The sequence below is a fragment of the Sarcophilus harrisii genome, chromosome 2 (assembly GCF_902635505.1).
Source record: "Sarcophilus harrisii chromosome 2, mSarHar1.11, whole genome shotgun sequence".
NCBI lineage: Eukaryota > Metazoa > Chordata > Mammalia > Dasyuromorphia > Dasyuridae > Sarcophilus > Sarcophilus harrisii.
In genome coordinates, this window is record NC_045427.1 from 32,863,784 (window position 1) to 32,882,151 (window position 18,368).

Below are 18,368 nucleotides of genomic sequence, written 5' to 3' on the forward strand. Positions count from 1 at the left end.
GAAATTGCCATTTACTCCAAACAACAGCTGTAAATGTAGTTTGGTTCTAGTTTACAAGCAGTTACAATCAGGAGCAGCTTTTGCTGGAAGCCGAGTGATTGCATTTCTGCCCCTTTAGGCAGGAGATAAATCACAGAACTTCCAGGAATGACCTCAGAGACTTGTGAGAGCCGGAGCTCCAGGGGGGCTTAATAAAGGGATATTGTTCTGTGAGCGTCCCCTGGGAGCCCCTCTATTTTCTACTCCAGCTTGTACAAGTTCTCCTGGGAGCACGTACTCTTCTTCACTGGGCTTTGTCTGCAAGTCCAGGAGGTGGAAGCCGTCCGACCTTGCCCATGAAGAAACCCCTGGGATTGGATAAGCAGTGGTCTGTGCAGCCCTCAGGAGACTTGGGGTTTTCTTCCTCAATGACACTGTGTGTCCTTGTACTTCCACTTGGGGAGTCTCCAGTCTGTCGTGGGCTGACTTCCGCCGAAGGATCTCTTGCCATGGACTCAGCTGATGCCCTCACATCCACGGGGCACGTCCAGAACCACGAATGGGTTTCCAACCTCTTCCATCAGCGCTTCTCGCAGGAAGTTTTCACTTCTCTTTCCCCCAAATTGGTCTAGTGTTGGGGCTTCTCCCGAGCGAGAGCCCGCCCCTCCCTGCAGTCCCCTCAGGGCGGCTCAGAGATCCTGGGGCGCGCGGCGCTGCAGCAATGTCCTCTTCGGACCCTCCTCCCGGAGCTGCCCCCACTGCCCCGCTCTGAGCCCGCAGGGCGCTGGGCTCCGAGGACCCCGGCGGGCTCCCGCTGCCTCGGGACGAAAGGCGATGAAAGGCTCCCGTGGACTTCTCCATTGTCTTCAACTTTCCTCTTCCCACAGTGGGCGCGCGGCCAGGCCGGGCCGGGCTCGGAGAACTTCTGCAAACGGGCATTCCCCGCCCTTACTAGGAGACGGATCGGTTCAGTGCTGCTGATTCTGGAGACTGTCCAGGAGCCGAGTCCCAGGAGCGCGCAGAAAAGGCAGCAGCCTCCGGACTAAGATTCCCAGAAGGCTTTGCTCACCAGAGGAGCATTTTCCAGTTTAAGGGAGAAAGAATGGGCGTGCCTCCCGACGTCATTTCCGTACTGCCCTCTCAACTCTCTGGCTTGGATTTGTGCTTTTTCCCTTCTTTGCCTGGAGCTGCCCCAGCCTCGGGTGAGGGGCCTCTGCGAGCCGGGCCTTGCCTGGCCGGAACCCGGCTGCGGGGGTGGGGCACGGGCGGAGCGCTGGGTTCTGGTTGGGGAGCACACGTATGGGAGAAACGTCCATCCCGGTGCGAAAAAAGCCCTCCGGGGACTTCCAGGGTCTGGGGTGTCGCCGACACCGGCACGGACCAGGGGGCCAGTGTGTGCAAGAACTCTGTGGGAGGAGGGGGGTCAAGCGCCTTCTACTGCGTGTGCGTGAACCCATCTGGGAGTCTCTTGTCAAAGAGAGCAGCGTGATTTGTCATTTCCTTCAGCTTGTAACAGATGAGAAAACTGAGGCAGTCGGAGGTCCCACAGCGAACCAGGGTTAGGATGGATAGCCCCAAGGTGTGTGTGTGTGTGTGTGGGGGGGGGGTATCCTGACTCCAGGTTCAGTCCTTCCCCCAAGGGCCGAGAGTCTTAGGAAATGCTCTCTGGGGCAGAACTGGTCCTGGTGCCCCCTCCTCCCGAAATCCTCCGCTGTCCCAGGGGTCAGTTTCTCCGCCTCAGGGTATCATCTCTGTCCGATCTCCTACCTGGTCCCTAAAGAGATGTCAGCCTGGAGACAGTGCCCCCCTGCTCCAGCCTGTTGTCCAGCTCCGGGAGAAGGGGGCAATCCCAGCTTTTGGTGAGGAGGGACTGGCAGCCTGAGCCGGCTTCTCACTGTCTCCTTTTCTCCCCAGCTCTGCCTCGGTGGCCTCTTGTCTTCCCCTGAGGCCGAGGGAATGGCTCCTGTCCTCCTGAGCACCCGGCCCTGCCAGGTGAGTGCCCGGGACTTCTCTCCTGAAAACCATATGGGGGGGAGGGGAAGCGGGCATTTTTCTCCTGTGTTGTGACCCTAGAAATTACCACTGTCAGTCACATATTTAGAACTAAAAAATACTGTAGTTTTTCTATTTCTCTTCCCCCTCCACAAAACCACATAGGTTTCTTTTTTAAAATTTTGAGTTTCAGAATCTTTTTCTAACTCTTCACCCGCACACGAAGTCAAGCCAATATGATACCTATTGCACTTGTTAAGTAATCAAAAACATTAGCCATCTTGAATAAAAGGTAATGAAAATAAAACAAAGTGAAAATAGGCGTTAATTTCTTTCAGAGTTCTTCAGTTCTCTTTTCACTTTTCATTATGTGGAAATTTCGTGCATAATTGTATTCATCAGGGTAGCAACGTTATTCATACTTGGATCAGCTTACAACATTATGGTTGCTATGCACAGAATTCTCTTAGTTCTGCTCAGTTCACTTTTTTCTTTGTTCCTAAAAGTCTTCCCAGGTTTTTCTGAACTTTATTATTTCTTAGTACACAATAGTATTCCATCAGAATCACATGCCATGTCTTATTCAGCCATTCCCTAGATGATGAACATCTGTATTTCTAATCTTTTACCATTACAAGACAAAAAATTAAAAATAAAAAAACCTGGTATAAATGTTTTTTGTACGTTTAAATCATTTTCTTAATCTTTTTGGCATTTAGCTGTAATAATAGTATTTCTAGGTCAAAGGATTTGCATGGTTTTAGTCTCTGGTCTATAGTTCCAAATTAGTCTCCAAAATGTTTGAAGCAGTTCACACCATCAAGTGTGCAGCAGTGTCCCTATTTTTCCATATCCCTTCCAGCACTTATAATTTTTTATTATGGTAGCCAATTTGAAAGGTATGAGGTGTTTTACTTTGGATTTCCTTAATTATTAATGATTTAAAGCACATTTTTCACATTACTCTTGATAGCTTTGACTTCTTCTGATAAGTACCTGTTCAGCAACTTTGACCAGTTTTCAATTGGGAAATGCCTTTTATTTTTATAAATTTGGCTTAGTTCCACTCTATATTTGTGAAGTGAAGTCTTTATCAGAAAAACTATATAAAAATTCTGTTGTCCTCATTGCCTTATTTTGTCTGCATTGTTTTTTTTTTTTTTTTTTACAAAAATATTTACATTTCAGGGACTCAAAATTATGCCTATTTCCTGTTTCTTGTCTGGTCATCAATTCTTCCGATACATAGATCTGATAGGTAAACTATCCCATGGTCCCCTACTTTTCTTATGATTTCACTGTTTATGTTTAGATTATCAACTGAATTTGACCTTCTTTTGGTATACAAATAGGATATTTTTTGCCTATGCTTATTCTGCCAGACTGCTTTCTGTTTTTTGTCATTTATTAAGTTCTTGCCCCAAAAGCTTGAATCTTTGCCTTTAACAAGTATTAGATTACTGTGATTATTTACTTATGTTTTTGGCATGCCTAATCTATTCCATTGATCAACCACTATATTTCTTATCCCTTACCAGATTCTGTATCTATTTATATGAATACTTCTTTGGATACATCCTATAAATATTAGGTAGTATAATATCTCACCATCATCTTTACTAAAATTATTGTTTCTCTGATTTAATTTTATTCTTTATCACTAAATCATTTAATTTTCACTTTCTTTTTAAAAATAATAGCTTTTTATTTTTCAAAAGACATGCAAAAATAGTTTCCAATATTCACCCTTGAAAAACCTTGTGTTCCAATTTTTTCTCCCTCCCTCTCTCCTTTAGACAAGTATTCCAAAACAGGTTAAATATGTGTATTTCTTCTAAACATATTTCCACATTTATTATGCTGCATAAGAAAAATCAGATCAAAAAGGGAAAAAACAAGAAAGAAAAAACAAGCTATGCATTTTTGATTTCCTTCACAGGTTAATTGTACATTATTTCAAAGTCCGATTCTTTTTGTACAGCAAAATAGCTGTATGGACATATACACATATATTGTATTTAACTTAAACTTTAACATATTTAACATGTATTGGCCAACCTGCCATCTGGAGGAAGGGGTGGGGGGAAGGAGGGGAAAAATTGGAACAAAAGGTTTTGCAATTATCAATGATGAAAAATTACCCATGCATATGTCTTGTAAATAAAAAGCTATAATTAAAAAAAAAGTTAGTAAACAACAACAAAAAGTGAAACTAACATGTTATTCACATTCAATTCCCATAGTCCTTTCTCTGGATTTGGATGACTTTCTCCATCACAAGACTTTTGGAATTGCCCTGAATCACCTCCTTGTTGAAAAGAGCCAAATCCATCACATTCACTTTATTTTCAGTCTGCTTCAAAGATCCTTTGTTGACATGATTTTCATTGCATTCTGGGCCATTATGGGTATTTGTCTAAGTGCTTTTTATGCCGTAATGCATGGTGTATCTATGTGAAGGTGCCATAAACAGCCAAGAAAAGGTATATTCTTTTCTTTTCCCATCCATATTTCTCTAAAAATCCAATTTTTTCTTCCATAGTTAACTTTTTAAAAAATTCTGTTTGTCTCCTTAATTTCTTATTTATTTTATAGTTAGATTTATCTAGTTCTGAGAGAGAAAAGTTGAGATCCGCCATAAGCAGGGTTTTAATGTCTTTCCTTCTGTAACTTATTTAACTTTACTTTCAGAATTTAAATGCTATAACCATTTGAATCATATATATTTAGTATTAATATTACTCATTATCCAAGCAACCTTTCATCAAGATGTTTCTCTGCTTATTTATTTTAATTAAGTATTTTTGCTTGGCTTTGTCTGAGATCATGATTGCTATATCTACTTTTTTTTCTTTTACTTCAGCTGCTCTAACCCCTTATTTTAACTGTGTATATTTCTCTTTCAGGTGTGTTTCATGTAAACAGCATTTTGTTAAGTTCCGGTTTCTAATCCATTATGCTTTCCCTTTCATTTTATATGTGAATTCATTCCACTCACATTCACAGTTATGATAACTAATGGTATATTTCCCTCCATCTTATTTTCTTGTGTTTAATCTTTCTCCTCCTGTCCCCCTTTTTTATAATATCTCTCCTCAAAAGCCTTTTTTTTCCCTTCCCACTGTGCCTCCCTTAATCAATCTCCACCCTTTTTTTCTTATCCCCTTTCTCACAGGGTAAGATAGATTCCTTTACTTCATTGAGTTGATTTGTATTTTTAATTCTTTGAACCAAATAATGAGATACAAGCATTGCCCACCTATTTTTGTCTCCAATGTAAGAATACTTTTTGCACGGACAATTTTTTATGTAGGACAGTTTTCCTCATTTTCTATTTCTCCCTTCTCCAAATATATACTTTTTGTTTTTGAGATCCTCACAACATTATCCACTCATACCCTTGCCTGCTGTGTCTAACTTCCATAATAATAATGAAGTTCTCAAACATAATGTGTCTTCTTATGATAACAGTTTAACTTATTAAGTTCCATAGAATTCCTTTTTTTCTATTTACTTTTCTATGCTTCTCTTGAGTGTTGTAGTTTGATGTCAGATTTCCTATTGAGATCTGGTCTTTTTATCTAGAGTTCTTGAAAGACATCCATTAAACTGAGAACTGATTGACATCAAAGAATTCAAACTGAAAAGAACCCTTAGGAAATTATTGTATTTGGGAAGGCTTTTAATAGGTGGGCAAATTTTAGTGTGAATCAGAATTCATACTGAAGGAAAAATATTTGAATGGAAATATGTGTGGAAAGGTCTTCCTGAGTTCAGAAGTTACTCAACATCAGAGACTGCCTTTCAGAAACCTTAAGAATGAAATAAATGTGGGAAGGCCTTCAAGAGGAAGATACCACTTACTGGAGAGATTCTTTATAAATGTACAGAGTTTGAGAAGGCCTTCTACTACAACTCAGAACTTATTCAGACATCAAAGAATTCATACTGAAAAGAAATCATTAAAATGTTCTGTATGTGGAAAAAGCACTTAATATCAGGAGGTTCATACTTATGAATGTAATATATGTAGTCAGGTGGGAGCAAACTTTACTATGCAGAAGAGAATTCATACTAGAAAAAACTTTTATGTAGTGAAGGAAGGCTTTCCAATTCTGAACAGAGGGCAGAACCTAGACATCATATTTCAAGAAATTATAAAGGGACCTGAGGTTAAAATTGAAAGGAAAATAGTTCAATAAACCAATCATTTTCTGAGAGAGCCTAGAATTAAAGCTTCCAAGAATGTTATAGCTAAAACTCAGACTTGCCAGGTCAGTGTCACAAGATATCACCCAATAAAAGGGTATAAGACTTGGAATATAATATCCCATAAAGCAAAATTATTAGGATTTCAATCTAGAATAATTTACCCAGTGAAAACTAATAATCAGAGAACTTTTTAAAATTTCATTTTTTCTCAACTACATGTAAAATAATCTTAAATATTCATTTTTAATCTCCAAATAACCTCCCATGCTTTCCCTCTTGAAAAGGGGGAAATGTCATGTGGGTTTACATGTGCAGTTACACAAAGTATTTCCATATTAGCCATATTACAGAACGAAATACAGACTCAAAAAATTATACTTTGATCTACTTTCAGAGTCCATTGTGTCTTTCCCTGGATGTGGTTAGCATTTTTCATCATCAGTCCTTCAGAATTGTCTTGGTATCATTGTATTGCTGAGGATAGCTAAGTCTTACAGTTGATCATTGAATAGCATTGCTATTGCTATGTACAATAATCTCTAGTCTTTGGTAATTTCATTTTGCAGTAGTTCATATAAGTCTTCTCAGGTTTTTCTGAAAGTATCTTGCTTATCATATTTTATGACAATAGTATTCCATCACAATCATATATCATAATTTATTTAGCCATTTCTCAACTAATGGACATCTATCCTTTCAATATGCAATTTTTTACTGGCCAAAAAGAGCTGCTCTAAATATTTTTTGTACAAATAGGTTGTTTGCCTTTTTTTTTTTTTTTTTTTTTTTGATCTCTTTGGAATACTTAGTAGTGGTATTTCTGGGTCAAAGGTTATACATATATTATAGTATAACCCTTTTAGGTGTTATTTCAAATTATTCTCCAAATAGTTGGACTAGTTCATAATTTCACCAACAGGGCAATAGAATCCTAATTTTTCCACATCCCCTCAGTCATTTATTGTTTTCCTTTTTTATTAGCTAATCTAATAGGTGGTATCTTGAGTTGTTTTAATTTGTGTTTACTTAGAACATTTTTTTTTTTTTTGCAAGACTAAAGATGGTTTTGATTTCTTCTGAAAATTGTTCATATCCTTTGACTATTTATCAGTGAGGGAGTCAACTTATAAAGTTGACTCAGTTTGCTGTATATTTCAGAAGTGAGGCCTTTATCAGAGAAAATTGCTGTAAAAATTTCTCCTAATTTCCTGCTTTACATCTAATCTTGGCTGTATTCATTTTTTTTTGTACAAAAACTTTTAATTTAATATAATCAGAATTATCCTTTGTAATGCTCTCAGATTCTTGTTTGGTCCTAAATTCTTCCCTTATCCATAGATCTGATTGGCAAAATATCCCATGCTCCCTTAACTTATTTATGTATCACCCTTTATATCTAAATCATTTATCCACTTTCATCTTATTATGGTGTACTGTGTGAGAAGTTGGATTTTTCCTAGTTTCTGCCTTCCTTCTAGTTTCCCCAGCAGTTTTTGTCAGATTCTTGTTCCAAAAACTTGTTCATTTATATGCTTGGTAGAACTAATATATATATTTTTAAATGTATTTTTACTCTATCCAAAACAAAACAACTCTACAGAGTATTTATTAGTAATAAACACTTTTAAATACATATAAAAATTGTTGTTGTTTATTACAACAAAACTAACAATTTTGCTAGAAATGTTGACTGGAAAACTGCAAGATTGTAGCCTGTATATTTCCCATCTAAAGGAGTTAACTTCCATTTTAAGGGAGAGTTAAACCGCCATCATCACTAGATGAGCATCTGTTACAAATGTTACAAATTTTTTACAATCTGTTACAATTTTTGCTGTTTCTCAGACTGATCTTTACTACTGTGTATTGTGTATCTTTTATACTGATATATAACTCTGTTCCTTAGCCAGCACCAGATTATTTTGATGATTATAGCTTTGTTTTATACTGATATATGACTCTGTTCCTTAGCCAGCACCAGATTGTTTGAGATCAAGTGCTGCTGGGCTACCTGCCTTCACATTTTTTTTTTCATTGATTCAGTTGATATTTTGGAACTTTTATTCTTTGAGATGAATTTTCTTATTTTTTTCTACCTGTATAAAATAATTTTTTGATCATTTGCTTAGTATAACACTGAGCAAGTAAATTAATTTAGGTAGAATGGTTCTTTTTATTTTAATAGCTCTACTTACCCATGGACAATTAATATTTCACCCATTGTTTAGATCTTTATTTGTGTGAAAAGATAGAGATCACTCCCCTTCCTCAATATGCACTCTCTTTTGTCACCCATCCCCTTCCTACAACTCATTCCCCTCCTATTTTCATACAGGTTAAGGTGGATTTCTATATCCCTATTGAACATGTATGTTATTTCCTATTGGAGCCAATTCAGATGAGGTTAAGGTTCACTCACTCCCCTTCTCCCACTCCACTGTAAAAGCTTTTCTTGCCTCTTTTTTTTTAATGGTATATAATTTGCAACATTTCACTTCTCTCTTTCCCAGTCTCTAGTCCATTCCTCTCTCTTCCCTTAATTTCATCATTAAAAAAAAAAAAAGAGACATTATCTCTTCATATTCAGCTCACCCCTGTGCCTTCTTTCTGTATGTATTCCTTCTAACTGCCACATTAATGAAAATGCTGAATGAGTTACAAGTCATCTTCCCATGTAAGAATGTAAACAGATAAGCCTTAATAAGTCCCTTATGATGTCACATTCCTTCATCAGCTATTCTTGAAAATTTCTTATTACATTAACTTTTTTTTTTTCTCCTGAAGGATACTGTTTTGCTGTGTAAATTATTTTTAGTTGTAAACCTAACTTCTTTTCTTTTGGAATATAATATTACAAGCCCTTTAATGTAGAAACTGCTAGATCTGGTATTGTCCTGATTGTGGCTCCATAGTATTTGAATTGTTTCTTTCTGACTGATAGCAGTATATTCTTCCTGTCATTGAAGCTCTGAAATTTGGCTATAATATCTTGGGAGTTTTTGGGGTCTCGTTCAGGAGCTATCAGTGGATTCTTTCAGTTTCTATTTTACCTCCTGGTTCTAGACTGTTAGGGCACTGGGATAATTTTATTAGCTAGCTCTTCTGAAAAACATTTAACTTTTTATTTAATAATAACTCATGCCATGTTGTGTTTTTAAGTAGACTAATTCTAACTGCCGTAAATTTCCCCTTTTTACTTTTCCCTTCCTCCTCCTTCTGGCACACCCCCCTTTATCACCTTTTGTTTATGAGATATAATAAACTCATACCATGTTGTATTTTTAAATAGACTAATTCTAACTGCCTTACAAAGGATAGTTTCCATGAAGGAATATAAACAATGTGATTGTAATAAGTGCCTTATGAATTTTCTTACATATTTTCCTTTATATGTTTTGCTTGAGTACTGTTTTTGAATGCCAAATTACCTATTCAGTTCTGGAGTTTGAGTTGGAATTCTTGAGATTTTTCAAAAGTAGAGCCAAGATAAAAAGGAAAAAGCAGTAATTCAACCCAACTCTTCTAAATTCCCCTCCACAAATTTTGTTATATTGGTCCTGCCTAACCTTTATCCATTTATTTAAATCTGATTTTATTTTTATACAAAGGTTGGTTTTTTTGTTTGTTTTTTAATGATTTTGTTCATATAGTTTTCTGGGTTTGTTTTGTACGTTTCCAAGTATTTTATACTGTCTCTAATTATTTTAAATGGGGTATCTCTAGTTATCTCTTGCAATATCATCTGTGTGTGGATAAATAGATAGATAGGTGATATATTGGGATACTTTTGGTTTATGTAGGTTTACTTTATAACCTGCTGCTCTGCTGAAATTATTATTTCAGTTAACTTTTTAATTGAATCTTTAGGATTTTCCAAATATATCATCATATCATCTGAAAAAAAGAGGTAGTTTTATTACCTTATTTACTATTCTGATTTCATCTACTTTTTTTTCCCCATTATTACTATTATTAGGATTTCTAAAACTATTGAATAATATTGGTGGCAACAATCTTGCTTCACACTGATCTTCACACCTTATTTTTGGGAAGGCTGCTAGCTTATCCCCATTACAAATAATGCTTGCAGATCGGTTTAGATGAATGCTTCTTATCAGCTCTCCTATAAGAAATCACAGCTAGTAGTCTCCCTGCCACTCTGCAAAGGCATTTGCTTCTTGTGGTTGGCCATAGGCCAGAGGCTGCTCCCAAAGCAGCTACCTCCAGGGCTTGTTTCTGGTAGCTTCAGGGCAGACATGCCGTATTTTACCCTGAGGCGATGTTCTGTCTTGTTTATGGAAGAGATCTGGGAACTGGGGGATTTTCTGACCTACTCTGCGGATCTTCCCTCACCGTCACTCTTTTGGCTCTGGGAACAATGAACACAACCATATTGTTAGAAATGACAACTCAGAGGTGGAGGACTGAGAGAATGCTTTCATTTCATTTGTTGCAAGAAGTGGGTGTGCAATTCTAATGAGCTCATGCATTGATATGGAAGTAGGAGCAAGTTCTGGGACCTTAAAGTTAGTCCTGCTCCTCCCTTCAGAATCCTGGTTGGTTTCCCTTATACACCTTCTTCATATACTCCTTAACATTCCCCTTTCCTCCCCCCCAATCATGGGATGTATGTTATGTTAATGAAGCCTAACCTCCTCCTACTCCTTCTAGGAGAAGTTAATGTTAATAAGGCTAATTAAGCATGCACAATAGCCAGAGCACTGTGACCCAAATTTGAATTGTGGAGGGGAAGAAAGGGAAGACAGGAGTAGGGGAGGTGAATGGTCTGTCATGTCTTGTGGTTCTTGAATTAAAGCTGGCTAAGATACCAGTTCCTTATTCTTGTAGCCAAGTTACAATATCTTGGGGGAACAGAAACTTTACCCCCTACTGTTCCTTACACAGTTAATTTCAGAGTACCACATAAAGAAAAGAGATCAGGCCTATTGGTTGAATGAAGTGGGTGTATTTAACCTGGAAGAGAAGACATAGGGCCACATGATAGCTATTTTCAGCTGTTTTGTTTTCATTATTTTATTTTAGTGAGTAGAAATGGAATTAGGCATATTGTTGTTTGAGCTCAGCGGGCAGAAGTCATTGGTGTGTGTTATTAAAAAAAAAAAAAAAAAAAAGATTTCATTGCATCCATTAACAACAATAAAAAATTCAGCACTTACCAGGTACTACCAGCATGCTAAGTAGTGAAGGTACAAAGAAAGACCTAGCACTGGAGGAACTTACAGTCTAATGGGAGAAGGATTCTTAAGTGCTTGCTATGTACTGGTCACTGTACTGGGTTATGAATATGTAAATGAAATAATCCCTACTGACATGACTTTTGTAGTCAAACTTCATAGCATAATTATTTCTGGTGTTTCAGGAATCAGTGACATTTAAAGATGTGGCTGTGGAATTCACCTGGGAGGAATGGGTACACTTGAATCCATCTCAGAAAATGCTGTACAAGGATGTGATGTTGGAGAACTATAGAAACTTGGTCTCTTTGGGTAAGAACAGCTTCCCCTTTGGAGTCACTATATATCCTATATCTCCTTTGATATACATGATATTCCTTATCCTTTTGTACTCAAGAGACAGACTACTTGTGTTTCCTGTTTCCAGGGTAAAAATCTTTACTTAATATGCCTGTAAATTAGATTCCTTCATTTGTTTTTCTTGAGAATGAATTTTCTTTCTGTTGCTTCAGATCTAAAATTTTCTGGTTAGTCTTAATGTAGGTATTACTTTCCAATGTCTAAGTGAGGAGTCAAATGAATTGTATTTTCTAAGTCCTACTCTGTAACCCATAGTTACATAATGTAGAATATTCTTCAGTGGTTCTTTGTACTATTCTTGGGGTCTTGCTAGCATTCCCACATTTTTTCTCCTCAGAGATTGATTTAGTTTAGAGTTCTTTTATTAAATTTTATGAATTCTTGGTTTAATGTCAGTTCTCTTCTAAACTCCAACACCTGAAAAAAACCCGAAGAAACAAAAATACAAAACAAAATCCTACTTCTCCTTCCAACTATCTCATTAAGCTCTCCTTCACTAAAAAAAAAATAAAGATTTTCAGACAAAAGCAACTAACATAGTGCTCTTGATGGTACAAGATATTTTATGAACCCTTTCTGCTTAGCATTGAAAGGAATATTTCATGTCTGTTTTATTATGATTTCTTAGATGACTGTCTCTAGCACTTTGTTATTTTCAATGAACAGGATTTGCAGTTTCCAAACCAGATGTGATCTACCAATTGGAAAATAAAGAAGTATCTTGGATGTCAGAACCAAGCAGGAGATGTCCAGGTGACTACATAGAAATCAAGGAGATGGGTCATTGCCAATCAGAGCTCTCTTGATCATTTTAGCTCAAAGCTCTTGTAAAATGTGAAACAAGGTGATATTAACTAAAGGTTCTCAGGCCTGTTGAAAAGAGCTGAGACTTTACATCATCATTTTTACACTCAAGAAGTTACTTTTTTATGCATGTCTTTACTCACATGTACCTCTGCTTTCAAAGAAAGTTCTTGCCTCAGTACAAAGTTAGTATTTCTCTTCTGTTCATTGAAGATTACCTTTTCTTAAGCTGGAATTCTCCTGCCTTCCTTGCATGAATTCATTCTCCCTTTTAAAATAAAAGCACATTATTTAAAATATTAATCCTTTTTGTCCTTTTTGTTTCTGAATACCTTTCTGATATTTTCTTGTATTGTTTTTATGATCAATGTTGCTTTGCTGCTGTTACTTTTTAAATATTTAATCATAACCTAATTTCCCTTTCATTATTCTGTCTTTTATATGTCATCCTGTTTTTCTTTATGCTTTGAAGTTATGTTTGTAAAGACATAGTAATATACATTCTTGTCAGGACTTGTTCAGCTTTAACCTCATCTTTGGACCCATAGTTTCTCAGTATTTTGCTATTTCACAAAAAGCTGCTGTGAACATATTGAGAGATCTTTGTGTTTTTAATAATATTTTGAGTATGTAGATCTAATAGTGAGGCCATTGGGTCAAAGGATATGAAAAAATTTATAGGTTCTGCTTAAATTCCTATGTTGCTTTTCACACACAAAATATGTGGTAGCAGCAGCTTATTAAGTACCTATTTCAACATAACTGCCAACATTTATTGTCCTTTTAAAGTAACTTTGCAAATCTGATAGCTGTTTGATGTTATCTCAGTTTTTTTTTTTTTTATTATTTCTTTGAGTGCCAGGTGGATTATTAATTTTTTATTTTGTGAAAAATTCTTATATGTCTTGATCATTTATCTTGTGGAATTGGATGTTACTTTTACAAATGTTGAATTAGTTCCTCACAGAGTAGATATGTTGGATTTTTAGAGCAAATTTATCGCAACAATTGTCTGATGTGACCCCCCCCCCCTTTCTTTATATTTCTTTTTTATTCTGTTTATTTCATGTCTCTTTTTATCTCGTCTCCTCCTCTAACTCATCAACTCTTTTTCCTTCTGTCCAGTGTTTTTACTCCCTATATTCCCTCCAGATTGTAAGGATATGTTTGCAAGCACTCAAAGTTATCTACTCATCCTTCCAGGTAGTTTCATCCTAAGACAATTAGTTTACGATTTACAATTTAACATATAATTGGAATTTTCATACTTTCACATAATATAATTTATGATATTTATTTATTTATGTATTTAGTGGAAAGATCACTGAGACTAGATTTCTCAAATGAGAAGTCAAGAGAATAGCTCTAAAGTACCAAGATTAGGAACCTTGGGAAAGGGGGAGGGAAAGATAAGATTAATCAGCTCTGTATTTTTCCTTTCAGGCAAGAAAGAATTTACTTCAGAGAAACCATATGAATGTAGTGAATGTGGGAAGACCTTCAGGAGTAAAACACAATTTAGTGTGCATCAGAGAATTCATACTGGAGAGATTCTCTATGAATGTAAGGAGTGTGGAAAGACTTGTCACTGCAATTCAGAACTTATTCGACATCAAAGAATGCATACTGGAGAGAAACCCTATGAATGTACAGTCTGTGGTAAGGCCTTTAGCATGAATGCAAATCTCACTGTGCACCAGAGAATTCATACTGGAGAGAAACCTTATGAATGTAACGAATGTGGAAAGACCTTTAGACAGAGGACACACCTTTATGTCCATCAGAGAATTCATACTGGTGACATTCCTCATGAATGTAGTGAATGTGGGAAGGCCTTCAAGAGGAAGACACAACTTACCTTGCATCAGAAAATTCATCCTGGAAAGATTCTTTTTGAATGTAAGAAGTGTGGGAAGACTTTCCTCTGCAAGACAGATCTTATTAAACATCAGAGAATTCATACTTTAGAGAAAGCTTATGAATGTAGTGAATGTGGGAAGGCCTTCAGGAGTGTGATACAACTCACTGTGCATCAGAGAATTCATCCTGGAAATGTTCTTTATGAATGTAATGAATGTGGGAAGGCCTTCCCTAGAAACTCACATCTTATTAAACATCAAAGAATTCACACTGGAGAGAAACCTTATAAATGTAGTGAATGTGGAAAGGCTTTCAAAAGGAAGGTACATCTTAACCTACACCAGAGAAGTCATACAGGAGAGATTCTTTATGAATGTAAAGAGTGTGGGAAGGCCTTCCTCTACAATTCAGATCTCACTCGACATCAGAGAATTCATTCTGTAGAGAAACCATATGATTGTACTGTCTGTGGGAAGGCTTTCCGGAGTAAGACACAACTTGCTGTGCATCAGAGAATTCACACTGGAGAGAAACCTTATGAATGTAGTGAATGTGGGAAGTTCTTTAGACAGAGGACACACCTTTATATGCATCAGAGACTTCATACTAGAGACATTCTTTATGAATGTAAGGAGTGTGGAAAGACTTTCTCCTACAATTCAGATCTTATTCAACATGAGAGAATTCACACTGGAGAGAAACCTTACAAATGTCCCGTGTGTGTAAAAGCCTTCAGGAGTAAGACACAACTTACTGTGCATCAGAGAATTCATACTGGGGAGAAACCTTATGAATGTAGTGAATGTGGGAAGTTCTTTAGACAGAGGACACACCTTTATATTCATCAGAGAATTCATAATGGAGAGATTCTTTATGAATGCAAGGAGTGTGGGAAGAATTTCTCCTACAACTCAGAACTTATCCAACATCAAAGAATTCATACTGGAGAGAAACCTTATGAATGTTCTATATATTGTTAGACCTTTAGGAGAAAGGCTCAGCTTACAGTACAGAAGAAAATTCATACTGGAGAGATTCTTTGTGAATATAAAAAGTTCAAGAAGGCTTTCCACTACAACCCAGAACTTAGCCAACATCAAAAATTCATACAGGGAGAAACCTTATGAATAAATTGTGTGAAGGAAGATCTTCTGCCTGAAGGTAGAACTTACTCAACATCAGAGCACCCATTCTAGAGAGAGACCTTTTGAATATAATAAATTTGGGAAGACCTTTAGACTGGACACACAGCTTGCTCAGGATCAGTGAATCCGTTCTGTAGGGTAATCTTATGAGTGTAGTGCATATGGGAAGAAAGTCTTTAGACTGAGGACTCTGCTTTATTTCCATCAGCGAATTTACACTGGCAAAATTCTTCATGAATGTAGGGAGTGTGGGAAGATTCCCTAGCTAAATAGACTATAATTCTCAGTCTCTAGAAGAGGTTCTGAAAGTACTTATTTAAGCCCCCATGGGATAGAGCAATATCCTTCCTTTCGATGGAATCTTCTAATGCAAAGTTTCTTAAACTATGGGTTGTGATCTCATATGGGTTATGTAACTGAAGGGGGGGGGGTGTCACGAAATTATGGTTTGATTGATATATCTGTTTCATATATGGGAGTCACATAAAAAGTTTAAGAAGTCCCATTCTAATGGGAGAAATGTTATCTTTCCATGGACCTTCAGGGAGTGAGATGTTATGCTGATTGGGCAAAGGCTACTGAGAGGTATTTAGAAACTGTTGGTATTAACTTTGATCCCTGGCATATGGCAGGTAAGAAGAGTATGAATTACTTCCTGGCCATCAGATGAGCATGGTGTGTGTGCTATATAGTTGTTACCTGCTTGAAGAAATATGTTCCGAGTGATTTTCCTGATTTTGATGATGATCTTTTTGCTCGTATTCATCAGGGTAGCCAGTGTGAACCTTAAGGAATCTCATTAATTAAAACAAAATATTGCAAGGACCTGTTGGCAGATATTGATGGGATATGATTTCTGCCCACTATTCTTAATATCAAATGAAGAAATTTGGCTAAGTTCAGGTAAATGAACATGAGTAACTATAACTCTCTTAAAGTCATCTAATGCCTTATCATCTAATTAGTCATTTATGTTGTGGCCAATTCTTTGTAACTCTCTTTGGGGTTTTCTTGGCAAAGATACTGGCTAGGTTTACCATTTCCTTTTTTTGGTTAATTTTACAGATGTGGAAGTGAGACAAACAGACTTAAATATCTTGCCCTGATCACACAGCTAATAAATATCTGAGGCTGGATTTGATATACTTTCTTCCTGAATCTAAGGCTGGCACTCTAGCCATTGTGTCACTTAACTTTCTGTATTATCTAATTAGTGACATGTATGAAAAAATCAATGAGATTCTTATTGCGATCAAGGATATGAAAAGGGAATTTTTAGAAGACAGCAAAGCTATTCATTGTCATATGAAAAAATGTTCTAAATCACCATTGATCAGAAAATTATAAATAAAAACAATTCTGAGAAGCCATTTCACACATATTAGATTGGCTAACATGACTGAAAAGAAAAATAATAATTTCTAAAAGAAATATAAAAAAATAAGGACTCTAGTGCACAATTTACAAGTTTCTAGTCATTCTGGAGAACAATTTAGGACTCTGGCCCAAAAGCTATAAAAGTATGCCTACTATTTGATTCAGTAATATCCTTACTAGATCTGTATCCCAAAAAGATCAAAGAAAAAAGAAAAGGACCTATATGTATGGGAATGTTTATAGCAATTCTTCTTGTGATGACAAAGAATTTGAAATTGAGTATATAACCTATCAATTGAGAAATGGCTAAACAAATTGTGATTTATTTTATTTTATTTTTTAAATCGCATTTTACTTTTTCAAATACAAGTAAAGATCGTTTTCAACATTCATTTTGGTAAAATTTAGTGTTTTAAATTTTTCTCCCCTTTTCCCCAAGACAACAAGCAATCTGATACAGATTAAATATGTGCAGTCTTGTTGGTTTATTATTCTAATGGAATATTATATGTGTCAGAGGATATTGCACTGAGTCTGGAGGTAAGAAGATCAGAGTTCAAATCTGGCTTCAGTCAATTATTAGCTGTATTTCCTTCAGCAACTCACTTAACTTCTATTTGTCTTAATCCATGGAAGAAGAAAATGGCAAAACCACTCCAGCATCTTTCTTAGGAAAACCCTCTGTTGGTGAGACACAACTGTACAACTTAACAGTAACAACATAAGATATGATGAGGGGGGCATTGAGAAAAGCCTGGGAGGGCCTATAGCAATTGATGCAGGATGAAGTGAGCCGAGCTTGGAGGTCATTGTAACATCAATATTGAAATGTTAATCAACTGTGAAAGACTTAGCTAGTTTAAGATGATCATCAAAGGACATTCCAAAGGCCTCATGATGAAAAATGCTTTCTACCTTCAGAAAGAGAACTGATGAATTAGTGTAAAGTGAAGCATAATTTTTATTGTCTTTGTTTTTCTCTTTTGCAACATGACTAATTTTGTTTTGCATTTCACTTGTATAATTGATATATTGTTTTCCTTCTCGATGGATTTAGGAAGAGATGGAACTAGAGAATTTTAAACTCAAAAATTTTAAAAGAATATTAAAAATGTTTCTGAAGGATGAAAAAATTTGGAATTACCCATGATATGGACTAGATTATTGATTTATGATAATTCAGTATTTGAGCAAAAAGAAAAAGTCTAAGATTTTTGCCTGCCTACCCGAGCCCCAAATAATCTGCCTGCTAATTCAGGTTAGCCAGATTGATGCATAGTCCAATGGGAGTCAATTTGTGGAGGTCCAAGCTTGGACTCTAGGGTAATGGAAGGTTTGTTGAATGACAAGTACACTACTAGCCAGAAGTTGGCTCTGCAACCATTGGAATAGTCTTAGAAGAGACTAACCTGGTCTTTAAGGAAGTGGAAATGATCTACAAATC

At 36.5% G+C, this 18,368-nt stretch overlaps 1 protein-coding gene, 1 long non-coding RNA gene and 1 gene segment (V, D, J or C); 1 reads left to right on the forward strand and 2 right to left on the reverse strand.

The window, feature by feature from the left end:
- On the forward strand, positions 1 to 16,397 carry LOC100930669 (zinc finger protein 420-like). Of its 3 annotated transcripts, none has more exons than XM_031957157.1 (5): positions 1 to 1,181; positions 1,894 to 1,971; positions 11,564 to 11,690; positions 12,405 to 12,491; positions 13,986 to 16,397. In XM_031957157.1, the coding sequence occupies exons 2-5, from the start codon at positions 1,936 to 1,938 to the stop codon at positions 15,380 to 15,382; spliced, it is 1,647 nt and encodes a 548-aa protein (XP_031813017.1). In that variant the 5' UTR covers positions 1 to 1,181; positions 1,894 to 1,935; the 3' UTR covers positions 15,383 to 16,397. The 3 variants fall into 3 exon arrangements, with proteins under 3 accessions (XP_031813017.1, XP_023351016.2, XP_031813016.1); XM_023495248.2 differs by lacking the exon at positions 1 to 1,181 and adding an exon at positions 1,190 to 1,558; XM_031957156.1 differs by lacking the exons at positions 1 to 1,181; positions 12,405 to 12,491 and adding an exon at positions 1,190 to 1,558.
- The window catches only part of LOC100935631, an 824,790-nt gene that overhangs the window by 437,182 nt on the left and 369,240 nt on the right, over positions 1 to 18,368 (reverse strand).
- The window catches only part of LOC116422046, a 21,983-nt gene continuing 16,100 nt past the window's right edge, over positions 12,486 to 18,368 (reverse strand). The window contains exon 3 of the long non-coding RNA XR_004232640.1: positions 12,486 to 12,810. This is a non-coding gene — a long non-coding RNA (uncharacterized LOC116422046). The remainder of the gene's footprint in view (positions 12,811 to 18,368) is intronic.